We start from the raw sequence: 23,184 nt of genomic DNA, 5'->3' as shown, positions 1-23,184 counted from the left end.
GCCCAGCTGATTTTTGTATTTTTAGTAGAGACAGGGTTTCACCATGATGGTCAGGCTGATCTCGAACTCCTGACCTCAAGTGATCCATTCGCCTCGGCCTCCCAAAATGCTGGGATTACAGCCATGAGCCACCACGCCCGGTACCAACATACCCTTTCTATATACAACCCAACCCCCTCCCTATCCTCCCATTCTTACCTGTAGAAAGTCTCGAATATGCGTATTGGCCCTTTTGGAGTTAGGCCCAGGAACTTCAAACAAGGGACACTGCTGGCCAACCACAAAAATATCCACTAATTCCCGAATATAGTAACCCTGTCTTGTCCGAATGATCAAGAAATCAGTTTCTGGCATCTTATGAAGATAAATTGGAGCACGAAAAAGGTTGTTCTCAAATGCCTAACAAAAGTAAAAACACAAAAATTATATACAGAGTAGCCATAGGAAATTCAGTCAACTGCTGAGAAAGAAAAACCAGGCTTATTGCTCTCCATCTTAATTACGCCATCTAAGGTCTATCCAGTAATACAAATAAATTAAAATATGGATTATCAAATGCGACTAAACAATTTTTCATCCACTATCTTTCAGAGTCAGTAGGGGAGAAAATACAGGATGTGAATTCAGATGATGCTAGCTCTGCCATTACCTATATGATTTAACATGTCTATTTAAGCTATTTAATGTGTCTAAGTTTAGTTTTCCTCATCTACAAAACAGAGATACTTAAAAATGCCTATACCTCACAGGACTGCTACGAAGATTACATATGAAAATCACTTCATAATGTACCAAGTACTATACTACTACCCTAGACCCCGGGGTAGCCCGACACAACGCGTGAGAGCAACATTTGTTGAATAAATTAGTAAACTAATTAAAAAATAAAACAACGCCGGGGACAGTGGCTCATTCCTGTAATCTCAGCACTTTGGGAGGCCGAGGCAGGTAGACCACTTGACCTCAGGAGTTCAAGACCAGCCTCGGCAACATGACAAAACCCCATCTCTACAGAAAATACAATAATTAGCTGGATGTGGTAGCGTGCGCCTGTTGTCCCATCTACTTGGGAGGCTGAGGTAAGAGGATGGCTTGAGCCCAGGAGGCAGAAGTTGCAGTGAGCCAAGATTGTGCCACTGCACTCCAGCCTGGGTCACAGAGCCAGACCCTGTCTCCAAACAAATAAATCATAAAACAACCAATGAGGTAGAAAGAGTGCTAGACAGATTAGGCTGGAAAAAAAAAAAGGAAAACACAAGACAGTAGGACAGAGGACAGCTGAACAGAAATATTTGAGCTAGTTTAAGTAGAGGCAAGATAGGGATCAACTGCCACAAGAAGCCTGAGTCTAAGGAAAGCCTTCCCCGAAAATCAGAAGAGTAGACAGAAAGAGGGAAGACCGTCACGGAGTGTGGAAAGAAAATTCTAAATGTGAAATATAGGCAGAAAAAGAATTGCAGAAGAATACAGAAAAATATCTTCTTTTTTTTTGAGATGGAGTTTCACTCTTGTTGCCCAGGCTGGAGTGCAATGGCACGATCTCGGCTCACTGCAACCTCCACCTCCCAGGTTCAAGTGATTCTCCTGCCTCAGCCTCCCGAGTAGCTGGGATTACAGGCATGTGCCACCACGCCCGGCTAATTTTGTATTTTGAGTAGAGGCAGAGTTTCTCCATGTTGGTCAGACTGGTCTCAAATTCCTGACCTCAGGTGATTCGCCCATCTAGGCCTCCCAAAGTGCTGGGATTACAGGCGTGAGCCACCACGATCGGCCAGAAAAAGATCTTTAAGAGACTACAAAAGTAGCCACAAAAGAAGAGGCTGAATTGGTAGAAAACCTCAACAGAAAGTTCCAGGGAAAGGAGAAGAACAATACAAAGATGATACTAAACATCTGGTTGGCAATAGACTATGAATGTAAAGGATAAAGAAAAAAACTGAGCTTTGCAGATGCTTTAGGAGAATAAACAATACCAACAGTAGAATAAACTAGGTATAAGAGTAGGACAAATGGTTAAGATTGCCAAGAGAAATGAAATGGAGAAAAAAAACAAGATGGGAGGGTGCTAGAGATTTTCCACATCATTTGTGGACCATCATACTTCCCCCCTTGAATATATAAAAGCTGTTACAAGAGAGCCTCTTTACACCCATTAGAACAAAGGAGGAAAAAAAAAGCATTTTACTATGGCTGGGGACTGTAGATGGCACAGTTCAGGTGTGGTTCCATATTCACAATAACCACAGCTAATGTGATCAAAATGTTATCAATTTTATACACAAAAATTAAACATTCATAAATTATAGTAAATTCATCCTAGGTTGACTTCCTTATGCTTCCCAGATGTTACTGAGCTTACCAGTGTGATTTTTAAAAACCTATTTTACATTTAGCCTAAGAATAACACAATTCACAGCCAGTTTTAAGAAAAAGATTTCTTTAAAACATTTTTGGATTATACTTAATTTCTTTGTACTTAAAATTAAAGCATCTCAATCAACTAGAATTATAATAGTTCTTTCTGAGCTGACTGGTTCCTCATTTATTAATTTCCTTAGTTAACAGTAAAAACAGGAAAGAATTCCTCACTTGCAGCAATTGGCCAGGATGGAGAGAGCCCAGGAAAGGAGATGTATGGCAGTAAACAGTTTCCCCATATTTACAATCTGGTGCTCCAGGATCTTTTCCAGGTTTCTATAAGGAACACATAAGACCCAGTTATTTAGAATATATCAATAATCCTACAAAATATGAGCACAGCACTTTACTAATACAGGTTGAGTATCCCTCATCCAAAATGCTTGTGACCAAGTGTTTTGGATTTTGGAATAGTTGCATTATACTTACCAGTTGGGCATCCCAAATCTGGAAATCCAAAATGCTCCAATGAGCATTTGAGTATCATGATAGTGCTCAAAAAGTTTAGGATTGGCCGGGCATGGTGGCTCACACCTGTATCTCAGCACTTTGGAAGGCCAAGATGGGCAGACCACGAGGTTAAGAGATCGAGACCATCCTGGCCAACATGGTGAAACCCTGTCTCTATTAAAAATACAAAAATTAGCTGAGTGTGGTGGCACACGCCTGTAGTCCCAGCTACTCAGGAGGCTGAGGCAGGAGAATTGCCTGAACCCGGGAGGTAGAGGTTGCAGTGAGTGGAGATCATGCCACTGCACTCCAGCCTGGCAAAAGAGCAAGATTCAGTCTCAAAAAAAAAAAGTTTTGGATTTTGATTTCGAATTTTGAGATTTGAGATGCTCAACATGTTATAACTACAAAAAAAGGTACCACTCCTTTCTCCCAAGAAATTTATGGTATATGTTCACAGATTACCAGTAGATCTCTAACTACAGCTACGTTAATAACAAACTTTGTATGTAAGTTTGCAGTTTGTCTCACTGCAGCTATGTTAATAACAAAAAGTTTGTACATAAAAGTTTATGGAAGCATAAGCAGAATCATGTATGGAAAAAAAATTTTCTGAGCAGAGACTCACCCGTTTATAATAGTTCTTTATCTTGGTTGCCATGCCAACCTGCATCATTAAGGGTCCATTTTCCTCACTATATTCTGCAAGAATAAGATCTCCATCTTTGCCTGTGAGGTCCTGAGGTGTGCGCATAAAAAACATCTCTCCACCACCTGAAGCTTGCCTCTCTTGTTCTCTCATCTGTCCAGAACAAAGAAAATACCATCTAGCTCCTGACAGGACAACTACCACACACAAGGACATTTTTCAATCTGAGACAAACACACCAAAAAGATTTTACCTATTTTTCAATTTCGTAATGAAAATTTTCAAACATACTATAAAGTTCAAAGAATGGTACAGTCAGCCCTCCATATCCATGTATGGGTTCTGCATCTGTGATTTCAACCAACCACAGATAGAAAATATTCAGAAAATACAAGTGCATCTGTGCTGAACAGGTACAGACTTTTCTTGTCATTATTCCCTCAACAATAACAGTGTAACAACTATTCACATAGCATTTACATTGGAGTAGGTATTATAAGTAATCTAGAGGTGATTTAAACTATATGAGAGGATGTGCATAGGTTATGTGCAAATATTATGCCATTTTATCAGAAACTGGAACATCTAAAGATTTTGGTATCCAGAGAAGGTCCCAGAACGAATCTCCCAAAGATACCTAAGGACGACTGTACTATGAACATTTATTATCCCACGTCGCTGTTTATATTTTGCCATTTTTTAAAACCTTTATCTTTCTATAGACTTTGCTGGAGTTTTTGAAAGATGCAGTCATTCTGACACCTCACCTTTAAATATTTTCACATGCATCACCTAAGAATAAAGACATTCTCCTAAATAACCAAAATAACATTCTATCACATCTGAGAAAATAACCAGTTCCCTGATACAATCTAATACCTGGTACATTCCCTTAATTTATACCCCAATATCCTTTATAGCTGTTTTCTAACCAGAATTCAGTTATACCTTGGCCTTTTTTTTGATGTGCTTTAGCAAAGGTTGGACTGAGTGGGGACCTGGCTGAGAGAGTGCACCAAATGAGTACTTTTTCAGAGGTGGGCGATGGAACTGCCGGAGTTTGATGGGCCCCATGTGGGTGGGAAAGAAGGGCTGCCGTAATTCCACAGCAGGAATTGAATGCTAAAACAGGAAACAGAAGGGTTAAAATTAGCTAATTCCATCCTACGCAAGATTTTCCCATATCCTCCGTCAGAACAAAGCCATGGGGTTCTCCTCTACCACAGAAAAGACACTATTTGTACCTGGATAATATTCCCTCCAAAGGTACCTCGAAGACCCTGTTGTTTGGGATAATAATACTCATCATTGGAGAGATTCCATGGATCTTTCACTTCTGGCTGAGACATGTTCTAATGATAGATAATCAAACAAATCTTGGTCAGACTATCCTTCTCTATTACCTTTCTTTGTTCTTCTAAACACCAAGCCCCTTTTTTCTTCACACACCTGCTGTGGTTCCTCCTTGATGACTCCTGTTTTCCCTAAGAGAATTCGACTCTTCTTCAGAGACGATTCCTTCTTACTCTCCTTGGAGGGGGAGTTAGAGGTGGCCTCTTCCTTCTCATCAGGAATTTCTGAGAATAAAACAAAAATCACTTGAGTTGCTCTCCCTGAAGAGTCACCTTTCCTACAGACAAGTATACAGTTTTCTTCTTTAAGGTGATGGATGTTCCAATGAAGTTCTTAACTAGACCTTTCATCCCACCCCAGATAACTTCTAGTCCATGATTTACTAACTGAACTACAGCTGTATCTTTTCATCCCATCCCAAATCACTTCTAGTACGATTCACTAACTGAACTACACGCTTGACATCTCAAAGGTACTTTCCGACAGTCCTGAGTTTTCCCTAGGGAATACACAAATCATAAAAACAGCCACAACTTTGCTCTCTCAAACTGCTACCTAGAAGTTTCCAGTCCATGATTCACTAATGGAACAAACTATGCTCTTGACATCTCAAAGTTGCAACTTTCCAACATTCCTACGTGAGTGTTCCCTAAGCATATACACAAATAATATAAACTAGCCAAAACTTCGCTCTCTGAGGCCACTACCTAGAAGTTTCTAGTCCTAATCATCTCCAACCCTTCTGATTTCCTCCTGCCCGTTGACATTAACAGCAAGTTGTCAAAGGAGAAGGAACACTGGCCTCTGCCAGTAATATACCCAAAATGAGGTTCTCATCATTGGGATCAAGTGTCAAAACAGGAGGTTCCAACAGCCGGGGCATGGCCTGAGCATCCCAAATGATATTGTCCTCCCAGCGTCCGTACACCAGATCCTCATTGTCAATGGGAAAAATGGAGTACCAAGGTTTGTCATCATCAAGAGTGGCTGCAAAACCTAGTCAAAGTGCAAGGAGGAAACAGTAACAGAGAAAACATTTATGCCCCTTTCAATCAAGATTCTGGCAAAGATAAAAAGAGTTACTCATGTTAGTAGAGTGAGTTTAGTGGAGTTACTCATGTGTCCACTGAAAAGGAACCTACACAGTGTATTTCTCACTTTAAAATAATGTTGCAGGGTGGGCGCAGTGGCTCACACCTGTAATCACAGCATTTTGGGAGGCCGAGGCAGGTTGATCACTTCAGGTCAGGAGTTCAAGACCAACCTGACCAACATGGAGAAACCCCATCTTTACAAAAAATACAAAAATTAGCTGGGTGTGGTGGCACATGCCTGTAATCTCAGCTACTCAGGAGGCTAAGGTAGGAGAATCACCTGAGCCCAGGAGGCAGAGATTGCAGTGAGCTGAGATCGTGCCATTGCACTCCAGCCTGGACAACAAGAGTGAAATTCTGTCTCAAAAAATAAATAAACAAAAATAAAATAATGTTGCAGTCAAAAATGTCCATTGCAATACTGTTTATAATAGTTGAAATTTAAATAGCCTAAATGTTTAAGGAATTGGTTAAATTACAATAATAATATGGTAAAGTTTGCTAAAAATAAATGGTAATAAATTGTATTAACAAATGCAACATGTATTGGTAAATTATGAAACATTCGTAATAACACACAACCCATACAGTGGGCAGAATGGAAGGGAAAAAACCTATTTCTTAGGTTTTAAAAATCAGACATTTTTGTATCCGGGTGCGGTGGCTCACGCCTGTAATCCCAGCATTTTGGGAGGCCAAGGCAGGCAGATCACTTGAGGTCAGGAGTTCAAGACCAGCCTGGCCAACCTGGTGAAACCCCTTCTCTACTAAAAATACAAAAATTAGCTGGGCACAGTGGTACACACCTATATAACCCCAGCTACTCAGGAGGCTGAGGCACAAGAATCACTTCAACCTGGGAGGCAGATGTTGCAGTGAGCCAAGATCGCGCCAACGCATTCCACCCTGGGCGACAGAGACTCGTCTCAAAAAAGAAAAAATTTTGTTTTTCCTCCAAAATATAAAAGTAATCCAGCTTTCTATGTTTATATAGTCTGCTTTTTTTCATTTACACTAATAGGATATCATATATGTTGTTTCGTATCTTCTTTCTTTCCATTTAAAATGAGTTTCTCAAGCCAGGCGTGGTGGCGTGCACCTGAAGTCTTGGCTACTCGGGAGGCTGAGGCAGGAGGATCGCCTGATCCCAGGAGTCCAGCCTGACCAACAATAGCAAGACTCTACCTCTACAAAAAATAATAATTTAATTAAAATAAAATGAATGAGTTTCCCATGTCATTCAACATTTTTATAAAGAACTCTAAATGACATGAAAATATTTATGTGATTGGGTGGGGTGGCTCTTGCTTGTAATCTCAGCACTTTGGGAGGCCGAGGCAGGAAGATCGCTTGAGTCTAGCAGTTTGAAACCAGTCTGGGCAACAAAGTGAGGCCCTGTCTCAACAACAAAAAATAAAAAATGAAAGAGAGAAAAATATTTATTAAGTGAAAAGCACAGAATGCAAAACTGTACATACAGAAATGAGCTCAACTACATACACACACAGAACACTGAAAATACACCAAAAATTAACAGTTGATAATCTCCAGATAGATTACCAGTGACTTTAACACTATACTGTATTTTCAAAGTTTTTTACATTAATCATGGCGTACCTTAAAAAAAAAAAAACCTATTTAAGGAAAAAAAAAGGAAACTAGAATTCTAAATACAAAGGGACTTGGGAAACAAAAATATACTATAAAGTACTGTTATAGTTCAGAAAGATCTGTAACTTCAGGCCAGGCATGGTGGCTCATGACTGTAATCCCAGCACTTTGGGAGGCTGGGGCAGGTAGATCACCTAAGGTCGGGAGTTCGAGACCAGGCTGACCAACATGCAGAAACCCCATCACTACTAAAAATACAAAATTAGCTGGGCATGGTGGCGCATGCCTGTAATCCCAGCTACTCGAGAGGCTGAGGCAGGAGAATCGCCTGAGCCCAGGACGGAGAGACTGTAGTGAGCTGAGACTGCGCCACTACACTCCGGCCCAGGCAACAGAGCAAGCAAGACTCTGTCTCAAAAAAAAAAAAAAAAAAAAAAAAGATCTTTATCACATGTTTTTAAGAAACCTGAGTCTGGCCTAGCTTCTTCACGGGGCAAAAAATTACATGGACTATCTCCCTCCAGGTTGAGCACAAAATAAAAATTACAGGGACTAGAATTAGGCCTCAGATCCTAAACATTTCACTATCTCTTGGCAGCTCAGAACATCACAGCCAGCCGGGCGTGGTGGCTCACACCTGTAATCCCAGCACTTTGGGAGGCCGAGGCGGGTGATCACCTGAGGTCGGGAGTTCGAGATCAGCCTGACCAACATGGAGAAACCCCATCTCTATTAAAAATACAAAAATTAGTCGGGCGTGGTGGCACACACCTGTAATCCCAGCCACTCCGGAGGCTGAGGCAGGAGAATTGCTTGAACCCGGGAGGTGGAGGTTGCGGTGTGCCGAGACTGCACCATTGCACTCCATCCTGGGCAACAAGAGCAAAACTCTGTCTCACAAAAGAAAAAAAAAAAATCACAGCTAAGCCTACTTATGGTGACTAAGATTAAGGGCAGTATCTGCTAGACATAGCTGGCACAGAGGCACACCTTGCTGAACATTGTAAGCCATCGCATTCCTAGTCATGCTAGAAGGAAGCCAGCCTGCCAGGCTTGCACGCTGAGGTTTTGTCCCTTTGTGTTTGACATCCTCCCCATCCCAGATGATATCATCCTCCCAATGCAGCTGTGTCACCATCAGGAAGTTTTCATCAGCCAGAAGATCAGTGCCATTGTTTTCCTCAAGTTTCCTAAATTCCTGTGTAAGTAGGGAAGAAAGAACACATCCTTGATTGGTCACTGGTCAAAGTTTCCACTCCAAATTCCACATTAGAGATACATCAGACACATTGTAAGTGGTCCTTTACTTGAAACAACCACCTGGTAACGGAGGAATATTTGCCTCTTCCCACTCCTAGTCTGGCACAGCACTCATTTCACAAACAGAATCCTTAGAATAGGACCTAGCTACCAGGGTGATATACCATACCAAATAAAAGGCTGAGACACCTCAATCTCCCACCAAAGAAACCCTACCACCCAGTATCTCCCCAATTAAAAAGTAAAGTTAGTAAAAGTAATAGGACCTGAGTACATTGATTCCTTTCTTACATACCAGTGTTGCTCACCTCTATCATTCTAGATTTTATCACAGGTTCATGTTCTGTCTTTCTCAGTTTGAAGCCATAGTCAAACCCACTGCCATCTTCAGGGACACCCAGCATATCATACCACAGTCGGGCAGGCCCATAACGCCACTCAGCCACTCTTGGTTTGGTATCTGTCACTTTATCTATATCTCCAGTTGATTGGGAAAATTTGGACTCCACAGGAGCCATCATTGTGATCTGCAACAGAAGAAAGTAGAGCAGGGAGAATTTCCTGATCCCAGATGTCCTAAAGCTATATAGAGAGTTAACAGTCAGGAGGGGAATTTAGAGAAACTGAGGATGATTTACCTGGAGTTAGAATGTAAACAGTGGAGATGTATCATAGCACATTCCGCTTATCAATCAAACCTTCTTATTCAGCAGCATATCACCATCTACCCCTCTCATCCCCGCCTACCCCACCAAACATTTTTCTTTTACAATAGGGAAGGGGCAGCCGCTGAGATTGAACCCATGATTACTCATTGAAAATTAGCACAGAATTCTATCTGCTATGATGTTATTTACAATTTAGACATAAACTAGGGAGAATTCATTGAATTCATTTGTTCCTCTCATAAGCCTTAATCTCAGGTCTCTATTTTGCCTACTTCATCATCAGAGAGACACTGCTCTGGAGGTGGTGGTGGTGCGTAGTCGTAGTTCCACAAAGACTTCTGGCTGACTTCTGATTCTACTGAGCATTCCACCTCCTGGATCTGCTCTTCCTGTATCAGCTCACGGTGCTTCTTCTTCCTCTTTCTCCGAGCACTCCGCCAAACAGATGGGACATTCTTCCCTGGTCCAAAAAGACGTAGAAAGCGTAACACCTAGAACACAGAATACATTACTATGACACAGACTCAAAGTCAGATAGGAAAACAGCAACATCTGGGCCTGAAAACTCCCTTGAGAGATCTATTCAAATGTGGGGGAGAAACAAAGGAGTGTCGCATTCAGACTTATAATGTCTAAGAAAGAAGCGTTCCTTAATAATTTGGACTAGTTCTTTTAAGATAACAGAGATATTTCCAACGAGAACTGCATAAATCATTTACTATCAATATATACAACTTTAAAAAAAAGACCTAATACAGTGTGAAGAGCTCTTATATAGCCAATAATATGTCACTGAGTAATGAAACCCCATTCCATACTCAGCATCTTAACAACAAAACTCATTATTTGGAAGAGGTCAGTGGTTTGCAATCTGAGCATTCTCCATAGAATGTACCTTTCCAGGTCGAAATTCTGGAAAAAGTTCTGTGACACTTGGCAACAGCTTGGTGGCATCATGCTGCATAATCCCAGCCAATGGAAGGGTCAGCTTTCCATCCTCAGATTCTGCCTGTGTTGCTTCCTGAGGTCCCATCTCAGATTCTGAGTCAGAGGAACTACTGAAGTCCACTTTCTCTGAGGCCAAAGAGGAAGGGGCAATGATGGAGGGCAAGATGATGCCTTCTCCATTTTCAGACACTGCAACAAGGAAGAGAAACCCCTTTGGCATGTAACTGTGAACATATTTCCTCGAATTCCGCAAACATCCACTTTAGGCTATACACATGGCTCAATGCCAGGAGATATAGGCCCAAGCACCCAAATCATAATACTAGTATGCAACCCAGAAAACTCATTTTGACTCGTTATCTCCCATCATCCCCCAACTCACCACGTACCTGGTACCCTAGGGTTGTGATGAGAAAACAAACACTATTACTATGTTTACTACTTTTGGGTTTTTTTTTTTTGTTTTTTTTTTTGAGACAGAGTCTTGCTCTGTCGCACAGGCTGGAGTGCAGTGGTGAGATCTCAGCTCACTGAAACCTCTATCTCTCAGGTTCAAGTGATTCTCCTGCCTCAGCCTCCTGAGTAGCTGGGATTACAGTCATGCGCCACCATGGCTGGCTAAATTTTTGCATTTTTAGTAGAGACGGGGTTTCACCGTCTTGGCCAGTCTGGTCTTGAACTCCTGACCTCAAATGATCTGCCTCCACCTCCCAAAGTGCTCGGATTACAGGTGTGAGCCACCACGCCTGGCCCTACTTTCTGTTAAGTAACCAATATTGTAACCAATGTTGTGACCAATAGCAAAATTATGTAATACTTTATACCACTCAGGTAGTCCTAGTTCAGAGACCCATGAGCTGGAGAATTTTTTTAAGCCCACGGGACAACATTAAGGTTCTTTGGCATAAATAAGATCTATAAAACAAAGTTAACAGCTGACATTTAGCAGACTGTTAAAAGAAATGGCTTAAAACTCCAACAGGAAGAATTTAGGTTAATACAAGCCTCAAAATACAGGAGGTCAAAGACACTGCTCTTCCCCAGTTTTCAAGCCTAGGACAGTTATTGTTATAGGAACAGGTAAAATAAACACTGAAGACTCTACCAGCCTTGAAATCTCTGAATATCTGGTAGTTGACACTATCTTATTTATCAACATTCCAGGGCACCTTCCTAATTTAACCACTTCATTTAAAATAAAGCCATCTAAACAAGTAGTTTCCAAATACCAGTATACAGATCAATTGTATCATAAATTACTTAAGAAACTCTTTAAGATTCCTGGGTTCGGCAGGCAGCAGTGGCTCACGCCTGTAATCCCAGCACTTTGGAAGGCCAAGGCGAGTGGATCACTTGAGGTCAGGAGTTCCAGCCCCTACTCTGGAGGCTGAGGCACGAGAATCACTTGAACCCGGGAGGCGGAGGTTGCAGTGAGCCAAGATCGTGCTACTGCACTCCAACCTGGGCAACACAACAAGACTCTTTCTCAAAAAAATTTTAATTAATTTAATAAAATTAAATTCCTGGACTCTACCCAAGATCTTCTGAATCAGGCTCAAGGGGTAAAAGTCACGTATTTGTTTTTTTTTTTTTTTAAAGACTCTAAGTGATTCTGACGGGTAGCCAGATTTGAGAACCACTGACTAAACTATTTCTTGAGCACATGTTAAAATACTGTTGCCAAATGTTTTAAAAGTAAAACTTCCCTTTAATACTAAAATTTGAGATTGTATGAATTATTTCTAGAAGTTTTGTCCTTTCGTATAAGCTTAAGTTTGTCCCTTATGTGTGTGCCACAAGCCTGGACTTATGAATGGAAACTTGCTCCTAAGACAAAAGTAGACAATCTCTACTTACCACCGGTAATAGCATCCTGGTCCTTATCCTTCTTCATTGGTCCCGGGGGTGGAGGTGGAGGAGGCATCAACTTGCAATCAATGTCTTCACAATCAGCATCATAGTCATCTTCATCATAATCTAGTAAAACCAAGAATGTGATCTCCTCAATATCCAAAATATTATACAACCGCCTTAAGCTTCCTTGCCACTCAATTTTTTTTTTTTTTTTTTTGAGACAGAGTCTCGCTCTCTCGCCCAGGCTGGAGTGCAGCAGCGCAATCTCGGCTCACTGCAACCTCTGCCTCCTGAGTTCAAGTGATTCTCCTGCCTCAGCCTCCTGAGTAGCTGGGATTACAGGCATGTGCCACCACGCCCAGCTAATTTTTGTATTTTTAGTAGAGACGGGGTTTCTCCATGTCGGTCAGGCTGGTCTCGAACTCCTGACCTCGTGATCCACCTGCCTCAGCCTCCCAAAGTGCTGGGATTACAGGGCCACTCAATAATTTAAAGCACCACATGAAGCACTATGCATATCCCTTAAGAACACACAAGTGAAAAAAGCAAGGTGAGGGCCAGGCATGATGGCTCACGCCTGTAATCCCAGCACTTTGGGAGGCCAAGATGGGCAGATCACTTGAGCCCAGAATTTCAAGACCAGCCTAAACAACATGGAGAAACCCCATCTCTACAAAAAATACAAAAATTAGCTAGGCGTGGTGGCACACGCCTGTAGTACCAGCTACTCAGGAGGCTGAGGTCGGGGGACAGTTTGAGCCCAGGAGGTCAAGGCTTTGATGAGCAGTAATCGTGTGACAGAGTAAGACCATGCCTCAAAATATTTTACATATATATCTGAAACGTAGCTTTAGCCTTCAGAAAGAGATGACATCACAGTGCAAGTCAACTGCTATAACATGTATAATATCTCATACAAGATATGATGGCTGGGCATGGTGGCTCACGCCAGCACTCTGGGAGGCTGAGGCAGGCAGATCACCTGAGGTCAGGAGTTCGGAGACCAGCCTGGCCAACATGACAAAACCCCATCTCTGTCAAAAATACAAAAACTAGCCAGGAGTGGTAGCATGTGCCTGTAATCCCAGCTACTTGGGAGGCTGAGGCACAAGAAGCACTTGAACTGGGAGGTGAAGGTTGCAGTAAGCCAAGATTGTGCCACTGCACTCCAGCCTGGGTGACAGAGTGAAACTGTCTCCAAAAAAAAAAAAAAAAAAATCATACAACATATGAAAGCATTTCCAAGAGCTGCTTGAAACCTTTGCTCCCTTCCTGACCATATCTTTTTTAGAATTTTCATACTGGGCTGGGCACAGTGGCTCGCACCTGTAATCCCAGCACTTTGGGAATCTTCTCCCTCTGTCAGTTTCCCATAAGACTGGTCTTTCTTCTCATCTCTCAAATGAGAGATGACACACTTTTTCTATCTATCATCTGCAGTTTATTACTCTTTTCACTGCCCTTTAACCATTGGCATCACTCAAGACTTCGTCCTAAAGACTCTGCTTTTATTCCCCTATACATTCCCTATTCCCTTTCTCAAGAATCACCTTCACCTAGATTAAACCCAAATCTACATATGCGGCCCTAATTTACCTCCTCTACAATTCCACGACTCTTCTGCTTCCTAAGGAATCTTTCTACTCAGATATTTAACAACTGTACCTTATAAAACACTGAAATATCCTTTATCACTTTTAAATTCCCTATCAACATCACATCCATATGCATTTTCCCAGCTTATGACTTTAGTCCACTGTCTCCTTCATCAATCTTGTAACCCCCAATATACATTTATCCAATTGATCATTACAAATAGTAAGTATAGGGCCAGTGAGGTGGCTCACACCTGTAATCCCAGCACTTTGGGAGGCTGAGGCGAGTGGATTGCCTGAGCTCAGGAGTTCAAGACCAGCCTAGGCAACATGGTGAAACGTACTCTCCACTAAAATTCAAAAAATTAGCTGGGAGAGGTGGCACGGGCCTGTATCCCAGCTACTCAGGAGGCTGAGGCAGGAGAAACGCTTGAACCAGGGAGGCAGAGGTTACAGTGAGCCCAGATTGCGCCACTGCACTCCAGCCTGGGCGACACAGTAAGATTCTGTCTCAAAAAAAAAAAAAAAAAAAAAAGTGGCCAGGTATGGTGGCTCATGCCTGTAATCCCAGCACTTTGGGAGGCCAAGGCTGGTGGATCACGAGGTCAGGAGATCAAGACCACCCTGGCTAACACTGTGAAACCCCATCTCTACTAAAAATACAAAAAATTAGCCCGGTGTGGTAGCGGGCGCCTATAGTCCCAGCTACTCCGGGAGACTGAGGCCGGAGAATGGCGTGAACCTGGGAGGCGGAGCTTACAGTGAGCTGAGATCGTGCCGCTGCACTCCAGCCTGGGTGACAGAGCCAGACTCTGTCTCAAAAAAAAAAAAGTAAGTATAGCAACTTCCTACTATTAAACTTCCATTGTGTGCCAGGCATTTCTAGCTGTTTTATGTATAATCCTCCCAATAACACTTTAAAACAGGAATTATCCTGAGATACGGAAGAGACTGAATTTTAAGTGACAAAATCAGAATTCAAGCCTGGTTTAACAACAAAGCCTACACTCTTTCCAACACAATTCCTCACTCACCAAGCCCTGTATTTTATTTTTTTTTTTTGAGACGAGGTCTTGCTCTGTTGCCCAGGCTAGAGCACAGAGGCTCAATCATAGCTCACTGCAACCTCCAACTCCTGGGCTCAAGTTATCTTCCCGCCACAGCCTCCTGAGTAGCTGGGACTATAGGCAACCAAGTCCTACAATACTTTATCAGTATCTTCTAAGTTTGACCCTAGCTATCTTTTTTTTTTTTTGAGGCGGAGTTTTGCTCTTGTCACCCAGGCTGGAGTGCAGTGGCATGATCTCAGCTCACTGCAACCTCTGCCTCCTGGGTTCAAGTGATTCTCCTGCCTCAGCCTCCCAAGTAGCTGGGATTACAGACATGTGCCAACACACCCGGCTAATTTCTGCATTTTTAGTACAGACGGGGTTTCACCATGTTGGTCAGGCTGGACTTGAACTCCTGACCTCAAGTTATCCGTCCACCTTGGCCTCCCAAAGTGCTGGGATTACAGGCGTGAGTCACCACGCCTGGCCTGACCCTAGGTATCACTTTCTACAACTGTCGCCCTACCTCGGACCTTAATAACTTTACATCTCTAGCCTGCAAGAACAGCCTGCAAGTTGGTGTCACATTCACTCTTTTACTAATCAAAACCCCAGAGCGACAAGTATCACTCTTCTAAAGCCTCAGAAAGGGAAGCCTCTAAGACTATAAACTAGCAAAGCAGAAAAAAAGGAAAGCCAACTAATATTTACAGAGCATTTACCATAATATTATACTATGTGCTTTTACATCATGTGATAATGAACTTAAATTCTCACAAAAGTATTGCTATTATCACCTTTACTATAGACAAGAAAACTGGGGGATTATTACAAATGAGAAATCCAAGCCTCAGAGATTCAGCAACCTGCTCAGGGTCACACTAAATATGGAGTTGGAATTTGAATCTATGACACTCTAAGCCTAGGACACTTTGACTCCAAAGTCCTTTTCTTTTCATTATACCATCCTGCCTCTCACTCAACAGTCTATGTTGGTTTACAATTCCTTATGTCATCAAATCCCAAGTAATGCATACATAAAGGTACTGTGAAATTGCTGTATCCTTGGTTCTTGCTATTTGGCAGCATGTTTTCTACTCCTTTCAAGAAAACCTACTGGCTAACTCCCCCCTCCACACAACTACTTGCTTATTTCTAAGTATCTCCAAACCTTTAGACAAGCCATGTTTCTAAACCAAAATCCCGTGCTGCTCCTTCTCCACCAAACCTTGCCTCACTTTCAAAATTTTACTCAAAATTCACCTCCATGAAAGCTTTATTAGCAATCTACACCCACTTCCAATTATTCCAAAGAAGCACCCTCGTAAACCAAACCATGCAAAGGAGCCAATGCCAAGGAAGGAAAAAGCTAAGGGTATAGGTGAAGGCACCCCTAGAGGACAAGAGAACTTAGAAATGAGCATCCCAGAGTACTGAGATTCTATCAAGTGTAGTAGCATCCTCCTTTTATAGGAAGTTAGCTCATAAAACTCACCTAGGGAAACTCTCAGCCTTTTCCTTACCATCCCTAGTCAAGACAACACGAACCTGGAAATTATAACTTCTACTGAAAATAACTGCCACCATCTCCCTCTAGTCAGGTTGCTCAAAAATGACAGCTATTGACTTACCTATTCTTGCAGCCCATCAAAACTAAATGTAACACTCTATATACAGAAACATGAGCTCATAGGTGGTTTGTCTTACTATGAATAATTGTTCTGCATTTGTTCATGTCATCTTCCCCACAAGATAACAATATCCTTAAAGGCAGGGCTTATATCTTCTATTTTTCGTGGGTTACTTTTTGTATATGCAGTACAGTTAATTCTTTTCATATAAGTAGCACTCAAATCCATAAGCTGTCCCGAAAAAACTAAGTTCAAGTATTTACCAAGGTTTTATCTACATTTATCAGCAGCCTGAAATCTAGTTCGAAGAGGTGGACGATGAATAAATAACGAGCAACTTCACATAAAAGTTTCAAGCAGGCCAGGCGGAGTGGCTCACACCTGTAATCCCAACACTTTGGGAGGCAAAGGTGGGCGGATTACCTGAGGTCAGGAGTTCGAGACCAGCCTGGCCAACATGGCGAAACCTCATCTCTACTAAAAATACAAAAAAAATTAGCCGGGAGTGGTAGCGCACGCCTGTAGTCCCAGCTACTGGGGAGGCTGAGGTGGGAGAATCACTTGAACCCGGTAGGTGGAAGTTGCAGTGAGCCGAGATCGCACCACTGCACTCCAGCCTTGGTGACAGAGACAGACTCCGTCGGGTGGGGTGGGGTGGGTTGGGGGAGTGTCAAGCAGTGAGAGGTATAACAGGGAAGTGCAAAGAATGAAAAAAAAAAAAAAAGTTGTTTTTTATTGCTTTTTTTTTTTTTTTTGAGACGGAGTGTCTCACTCTTGTTACCCAGGCTGGAGTGCAGTGACACGATCTCGGCTCACTGCAACCTCCGCCTGCCGGTTTGAAGCAATTCTCCTGCCTCAGCCTCCCGAGTACCTGGGATTACAGTCATGCGCCACCACGCCTGGCTAATTTTGTATTTTTAGTAGACGGGGTTTCTCCATGTTGGTCAGGCTGTCTCAAACTCCCGACCTCAGGTAATCTGCCCGCCTCGGCCTCCCAAAGTGCTGGCGTGAGCCACCATGTCCTGCCTTAGTTCATTGTTTATGTATGACGTTGTATCCTTCTTGAACTATCAATTCCTTAAGGGCAAAAACTGAATTTGTTTCATAGTTTCCAACTTTGAAGTGTATCTCACAAATCCTGTAGGTATTCAAATACGAGGTGACAAGAAAGCTACTTGTCATTAACCAAGAATTCATGACTGAACAGTATGAGGAATAACCACATGAGCACGGTTAAGACTGGCCAGAACACAAAAAAACATGGCAGCTACTTGGAACTGACCTGACAAAGGGAGAGGAGGAGCCAAAGCAAAGGCATAGAGAGTAGAAACAATGGCAGACAGCGGGTATGGAAACCAGAGCCCAAACTGGACTATACAGCAGGATAATGCACTGGAATGTTCAAGCCAATACACCAAAGAATCACCTGAGTGGCAAAGGGGCTGCAAGCTCCCCATCGTCTGCTGGTATCTTCGGCTTTCATCTTCTGCCACCTCGTTGATGTCTGAATAGTCCACAGCATCTTCTGTACTCCTAACCCACCCTATGAAAAAGCAGGGAGAATCGCAACAGTAAGCGGCCCTCACTCCCTCAGATAATTCCCATTTAAAAGTACACATACAGGCTGGATGCGGTGGCTCACGCCTGTAATCCCAGCACTTTGGGAGGCCAATGCGGGCGGATCACCTCAGGTCAGGAGTTCGAGACCAGTCTGACCAATATGATGAAACCCTATCTCTACTAAAAATACAAACATTAGCCGGGCGTGGTGGTGCGTGCCTGTAGTCCCAGCTACTCAGGAGGCTGAGACAGGAGAAATGCTTCAAGCCGGGTGGCGGAGGTTGCAATCTGCCCAGATCGCCCCACTGCACTCCAACCTGGGAGACAGAGCGAACTCCGTCTTACACACACAAAAAAGTACCTATATAGTACGTGGCTAGCCTCCTCCCCCGCCTACTCCCCACAACCCAGACTTCACCTTCATCATTTACCAAGGCACCGTCAGTCCCGGTCAATTCTTCATTTGCCGTGAGTTCAGTGATCAGGCTGCCCAGCCCCAAAGCCCCCAAGCCTGCCAAGTGCTTCTTACATTCCTGAAAAAGGGACAGCACCAGAGTCGAAGATAATTAAACCTACCACTCCCACACCACAGGGCTTATTTCCCTGGTCCACGACAAAGTCACAAATCCACATGAAAAATGACTCTGCAGTGTGCCAAAACAAGCAACACGTTCAAGAACTGTAATATACATCTACCAAACTCCGCATCGATCAGATCTTTATTAAAGCACCACAGCCGACTGCGTCGCCCACACTTTAAAGTATAATACTACAAGAGAAAACGAATCAAATAACTACTGCTAAGACCGAACGAGGCCGGGCGCGGTGGCTCACGCTTGTAATCCCAGCATTTTGGGAGGCCGAGGCGGGCGGATCACAAGGTCAGGAGATGAGACCACAGTGAAACCCCGTCTCTACTAAAAATACAAAAAAAAATTAGCCGGGCATGGTGGCGGGCGCCTGTAGTCCCAGCTACTCCGAGAGGCTGAGGCAGGAGAACGGCGTGAACCCGGGAGGCGGAGCTTGCAGTGAGCCGAGATCTCGCCACTGCACTCCAGCCTGGGCGACAGAGCAAGACTCCGTCTCAAAAAAAAAAAAAAAAAAAAAAGACTGAACGAATGGAACGGTCGTTCTCGGAACCAGGGCCGAGGCAGGGAGATCAGTGGGATTGGAGGCGGCGAGGCGGGGCTCTTTCGGGCCCTGTTTCGCATGCGCCTGCGGCACAGGAAGGGCCACAGCGGCCGACAGCTTCACTCCTCAAGAAAACGGGCCTAAGTGAAGGCGGGGTAGTTTCACTAGGGCTCAGGACACTATTTCACGGAAGTCAGTGAAGACGCTAGGAGAACCACCTAAAAGGCGCACTGGGACCAGGAGGCCTGCCCGGGTGCTAGGAACACCCCATTGTACTAAGCCTGGGGCCGGAACCAAACGAGCGGGTGGCAGGTCCTGTCCAGTCCTCTGGCTCTATAGAGCCATCTCAGGTCAGCGATGTCAGAGGGGCAGGCAGTGTCAAGAATCTCCAAGCAGGTGGGAAGCCATCTCAGTAGGCGAAACGAGCATGTGTCCTATTGTCTGGTCGGCAGAGCGCTAGCTCCAAAGCCACCATTCCTTGCGCCCCTGGCCCCGGGCTCGCCTCGCTCTTTTCTGCCCACCCTCCCCAAGAACTGATCACTCCCACGCCACGTTGCTCCCGCACCCATGAGGACGGGATCCTCCTCCCCGGCGTTAGCTGTGCCCTGTTCTCGCTGCCTGAGCACCCTCTCCTTTCCTCGCTGCACCTCCTTCCTCTCTGCTTAGCCGCAACCCCCCCAGCCCTACTCCCACGCCCACCCCCTCACATCATCCAAGACGCTTTCCCCCTCCAGCTGCCCGGCTCCATTGATGTTGCCGAAAAGGAAACCCGCTAAAGAAAATGGGCCGCCTCCAGTGGAATCTTCGTCGCTATCCGTGTCTGACATGATGGCGGCAGCAGTGACGGTAGTTGCTGCCCGCAGCAGCAAATCGCAGCCGGGTCCCATAGACCGGAAATAAAACAACAGTCGCCCAGAAGTGACTTACTGAACTCCCTTACCCTACCAGCCTCTACCGGAAGCTGAATACAGAGGGGGAGGGGAGGGGAGGGGAGGAGGAAGCGGGGAGAGGGGAAGGGGGCGGAAAAAACCCGGAAAGACCGGCTATCCTAAGAGAAAGAAGTAACTACTTTACTAGCGGCTTTTGATTCGACGCTACGGGATCAGGAGGATGGATATGTGGAAAGTGGTTGGTCAAAGAAAATATTCAGTCCCGCCCGCTCCCACTGCTCTGCGCGCGAGCGTTCTCACGGCACCGAATTAGAGCAGCGGCTCTTCCTCCAATCAGAAGGAGCTGCTCGGGTCACGTGGCTTACGATCAGGCAACGTCGGGTTCCTGTGCCACAATACCCGGAAGTAAGGATAAGAGCCGGTCTTTGTGCTGCCTGCAATTTCACCGCTCCGTCCCAAGGAGAGACTTGACGTAAATTATACAGGCATTGGCCAGCTATGCAGGTTACTTGTTTTGAGTTTACATTTTTCCCTAGAAATTGATTTTTTGACCGGGCGCGGTGGCTCACGCCTGTAATTCCAGCACTTTGAGAGGCCGAGGTGGGAGGATCGCTTGAGCCCACGAGTATGAGGCCAGCCTGGACAAGAAAGCGAGACTCCATCCCTACACAAAATCAAAAAAATTAGCCAGATGTGGTGGCCAGTGCCTGTAGTCCCAGCTGTTGGGGGGGTCTGAGGTGGGAGCCAGGAGTTGGAGTCTGCAGTGACCTGTGATCGGGCCACTGCACTCCAGCCCGCCTCAAAAAAAATATTTGTTCCCCCAACGTTTTATTTCGGAAAATGTGAAAGTTTAGTAAAATGAACAGCTGACCCCTCACCTAGACTCACAATGGTTAACATTTTGCTGGGATTTTTGTTTTTCTAAACCATTTACGGGCATCTTGTTCTTCACTCCTAAAAATAAGCATCTTAACTGTGGAACAAAAGTACCTTTATCACATCTTTAGGAAGTAAGTCAATATTATTTAACGAAGAGTCCGTACTTAAATTTCCCCAGTTGTCCTAGTTGGGACATTTTACGGGGTTTCGTCATGTTGCACAGGCTGGTCTCAGACTCGGCTCAAGCAATCTGCCCGCTTCAGCCTCCCAAAGTGCTGGGATTACAGGCATGAGCCACCATGCCCGGCTTTCACCTTGCTTTTTTCACTTATTATGATAATATAGACAAATAATTTCTATACCACATCATAGCACTCTTCCTCATTCTCCCTTTTTTCCAATCTAGGATCCATTCACGTTTCATGCATTATATTTGGTCATATTCTTTAGTCCAGAATCCACCTGCCTTCTTGTTTGTTTTTCATGACACTAAATATTTGGAAGAATCCAGGCAAGTTGTCTTGAAAACATTCCATGATCTGAATTTCTAATTTCTCGTTTCCTCTTTCTTTTTTTTTTTTTTTTTTGAGACGGGGTCTCACTGTTGCCCAGGCTGGAGTTCAGTGGCGTGATCTCGGCTCACTGCAAGCTCCGCCTCCCGGGTTCACGCCATTCTCCTGCCTCAGCCTCCCAAGTAGCTGGGACTACAGGCGCCCGCCACCACGCCCGGCTAATTTTTTGTATTTCTAGTAGAGACGGGGGTTTCACCGTGTTAGTCAGGATGGTCTCGGTCTCGATCTCCTGACCTCGTGATCCGCCCGCCTCGGCCTCCCAAAGTGCTGGGATTACAGGCGTGAGCCATTTTTTTTTTTTTGAGACGGAGCCTCACTCTGTCGCCCAGGCTGGAGTGCAGTGGTGTGATCTCGGCTCACTTTAAGCTCTGCCTCCTGGGTTCATGCCATTCTCCTGCCTCAGCCTCCTGAGTAGCTGGGACTACAGGCGCCTGCCACCAAGCCTGGCTAATTTTTGTATTTTTAATGGAGACGGAGTTTCACTGTGTTAGCCAGGATGGTCTTGATTTCCTGACCTCGTGATCTGCCCACCTCAGCCTCCCAAAGTGCTGGGATTACAGGCGTGAGCCACCACGCCCGGCCTTTTTTTTTTTTTTGAGAGGGAGTCTCTTGCTCTGCCTCCCAGGATAAAGTGTTGTGGCGCAATCTCGGTGCCACCACCCCCGGCTAATTTTTGTATGATTAGTAGAGACGGGGTTTCGCCATATTGGCCACGCTGATCTCGAACTCCTGACCTTGTGATCTGCCCGCCTCAAGTGCTGGAAATTACAGGAGTGAGCCTCCGCGCCCGGCCCAGGTTAAATATTTTATCAGCCATCAGAAGGTATGCTGTCAAATACAGTGTTGTCCTAGTATTGGTGATGCTAAATGTCATCACCTTGATAAAGTAGTCACCACCAGATTGCTCCATCACAAAGGTACAATTTACCCTGTGTAATTACTAAGTAATCCACAGATACTTAAGAGATTGTGTGAATATTCTTTTTTTTTCCCCGTCTTTTGGTACTGAGCCCATCCTTCTGCAGAATAAATTGTGAATATTCTTTTCCCCATTGACCTTGCACCCAGTGTGGTTTTAGCATTCATTGATGTCCCTTGCCTAAATCAGTTATATTGGGAGAATGCAAAAGGTTGATCTTTCTTTTTCTTTCTTTTTTTTTTTTTTTTGAGAAAGTCTCACTCTGTCGCCCAGGGTGGAGTGCAGTGCTGACCTCCTTCTCCCGGGTTCAAGCGATTCTCCTGTCTCAGCCTCTTGAGTAGCTGGGACTATAGGAGCATACCACCGCACCCGAATTTTTGTATTTTTAGTAGACACGGGGATTTGCCGTGTTGACCAGGCTGGTCTCGAACTCCTGACCTCAGGTGATCCACCCGCCTTGGCCTCCCAAAGTGCTGAGATTACAGGCATGAGCCACTGCGCCCAGCCTGGAATGCTTTTTAATGTACTTTATGATAGTTATGTAGCGGCCTGCACAGTGGCTCACGGCTGTAATCCCAGCACTTTGGGAGGCCGAGGTGGACAGATCACCTGAGGTCAGGAGTTTGAGACCAAGCTGGCCAACATGGTGAAAC

General features: G+C 44.4%; 1 protein-coding gene across 6 annotated transcripts in view; it reads right to left on the bottom strand.

Moving 5' to 3' along the window:
- TAF1 (TATA-box binding protein associated factor 1) overlaps positions 1-20,234 on the bottom strand; it is a 98,200-nt gene extending 77,966 nt beyond the window's left edge. For 3 of the 6 annotated variants that reach the window (XM_030806630.1, XM_030806631.1, XM_030806635.1), the window contains exons 1-15: positions 19,979-20,231; positions 18,559-18,673; positions 18,007-18,123; positions 12,309-12,428; positions 10,399-10,640; positions 9,776-9,994; positions 9,144-9,362; positions 8,566-8,773; positions 5,690-5,866; positions 4,967-5,094; positions 4,762-4,869; positions 4,466-4,639; positions 3,497-3,670; positions 2,590-2,694; positions 199-399 (exon numbers count right to left, since the gene is read on the bottom strand). In XM_030806630.1, coding sequence (XP_030662490.1) covers positions 199-399; positions 2,590-2,694; positions 3,497-3,670; positions 4,466-4,639; positions 4,762-4,869; positions 4,967-5,094; positions 5,690-5,866; positions 8,566-8,773; positions 9,144-9,362; positions 9,776-9,994; positions 10,399-10,640; positions 12,309-12,428; positions 18,007-18,123; positions 18,559-18,673; positions 19,979-20,158 — 2,487 coding nt within the window. In that variant the 5' untranslated portion in view covers positions 20,159-20,231. Of the gene's footprint in view, positions 1-198; positions 400-2,589; positions 2,695-3,496; positions 3,671-4,465; positions 4,640-4,761; positions 4,870-4,966; positions 5,095-5,689; positions 5,867-8,565; positions 8,774-9,143; positions 9,363-9,775; positions 9,995-10,398; positions 10,641-12,308; positions 12,429-18,006; positions 18,124-18,558; positions 18,674-19,978 lie in introns of those variants that run through there. The other 3 variants (XM_030806632.1, XM_030806633.1, XM_030806634.1) reach the window with 2 other exon arrangements.
- Positions 20,235-23,184: the final 2,950 nt, after the last annotated feature.

The sequence above is a fragment of the Nomascus leucogenys genome, chromosome X, assembly GCF_006542625.1.
Source record: "Nomascus leucogenys isolate Asia chromosome X, Asia_NLE_v1, whole genome shotgun sequence".
Classification (NCBI taxonomy): domain Eukaryota; kingdom Metazoa; phylum Chordata; class Mammalia; order Primates; family Hylobatidae; genus Nomascus; species Nomascus leucogenys.
This window is presented reverse-complemented; position numbering and strand designations above follow the sequence as displayed.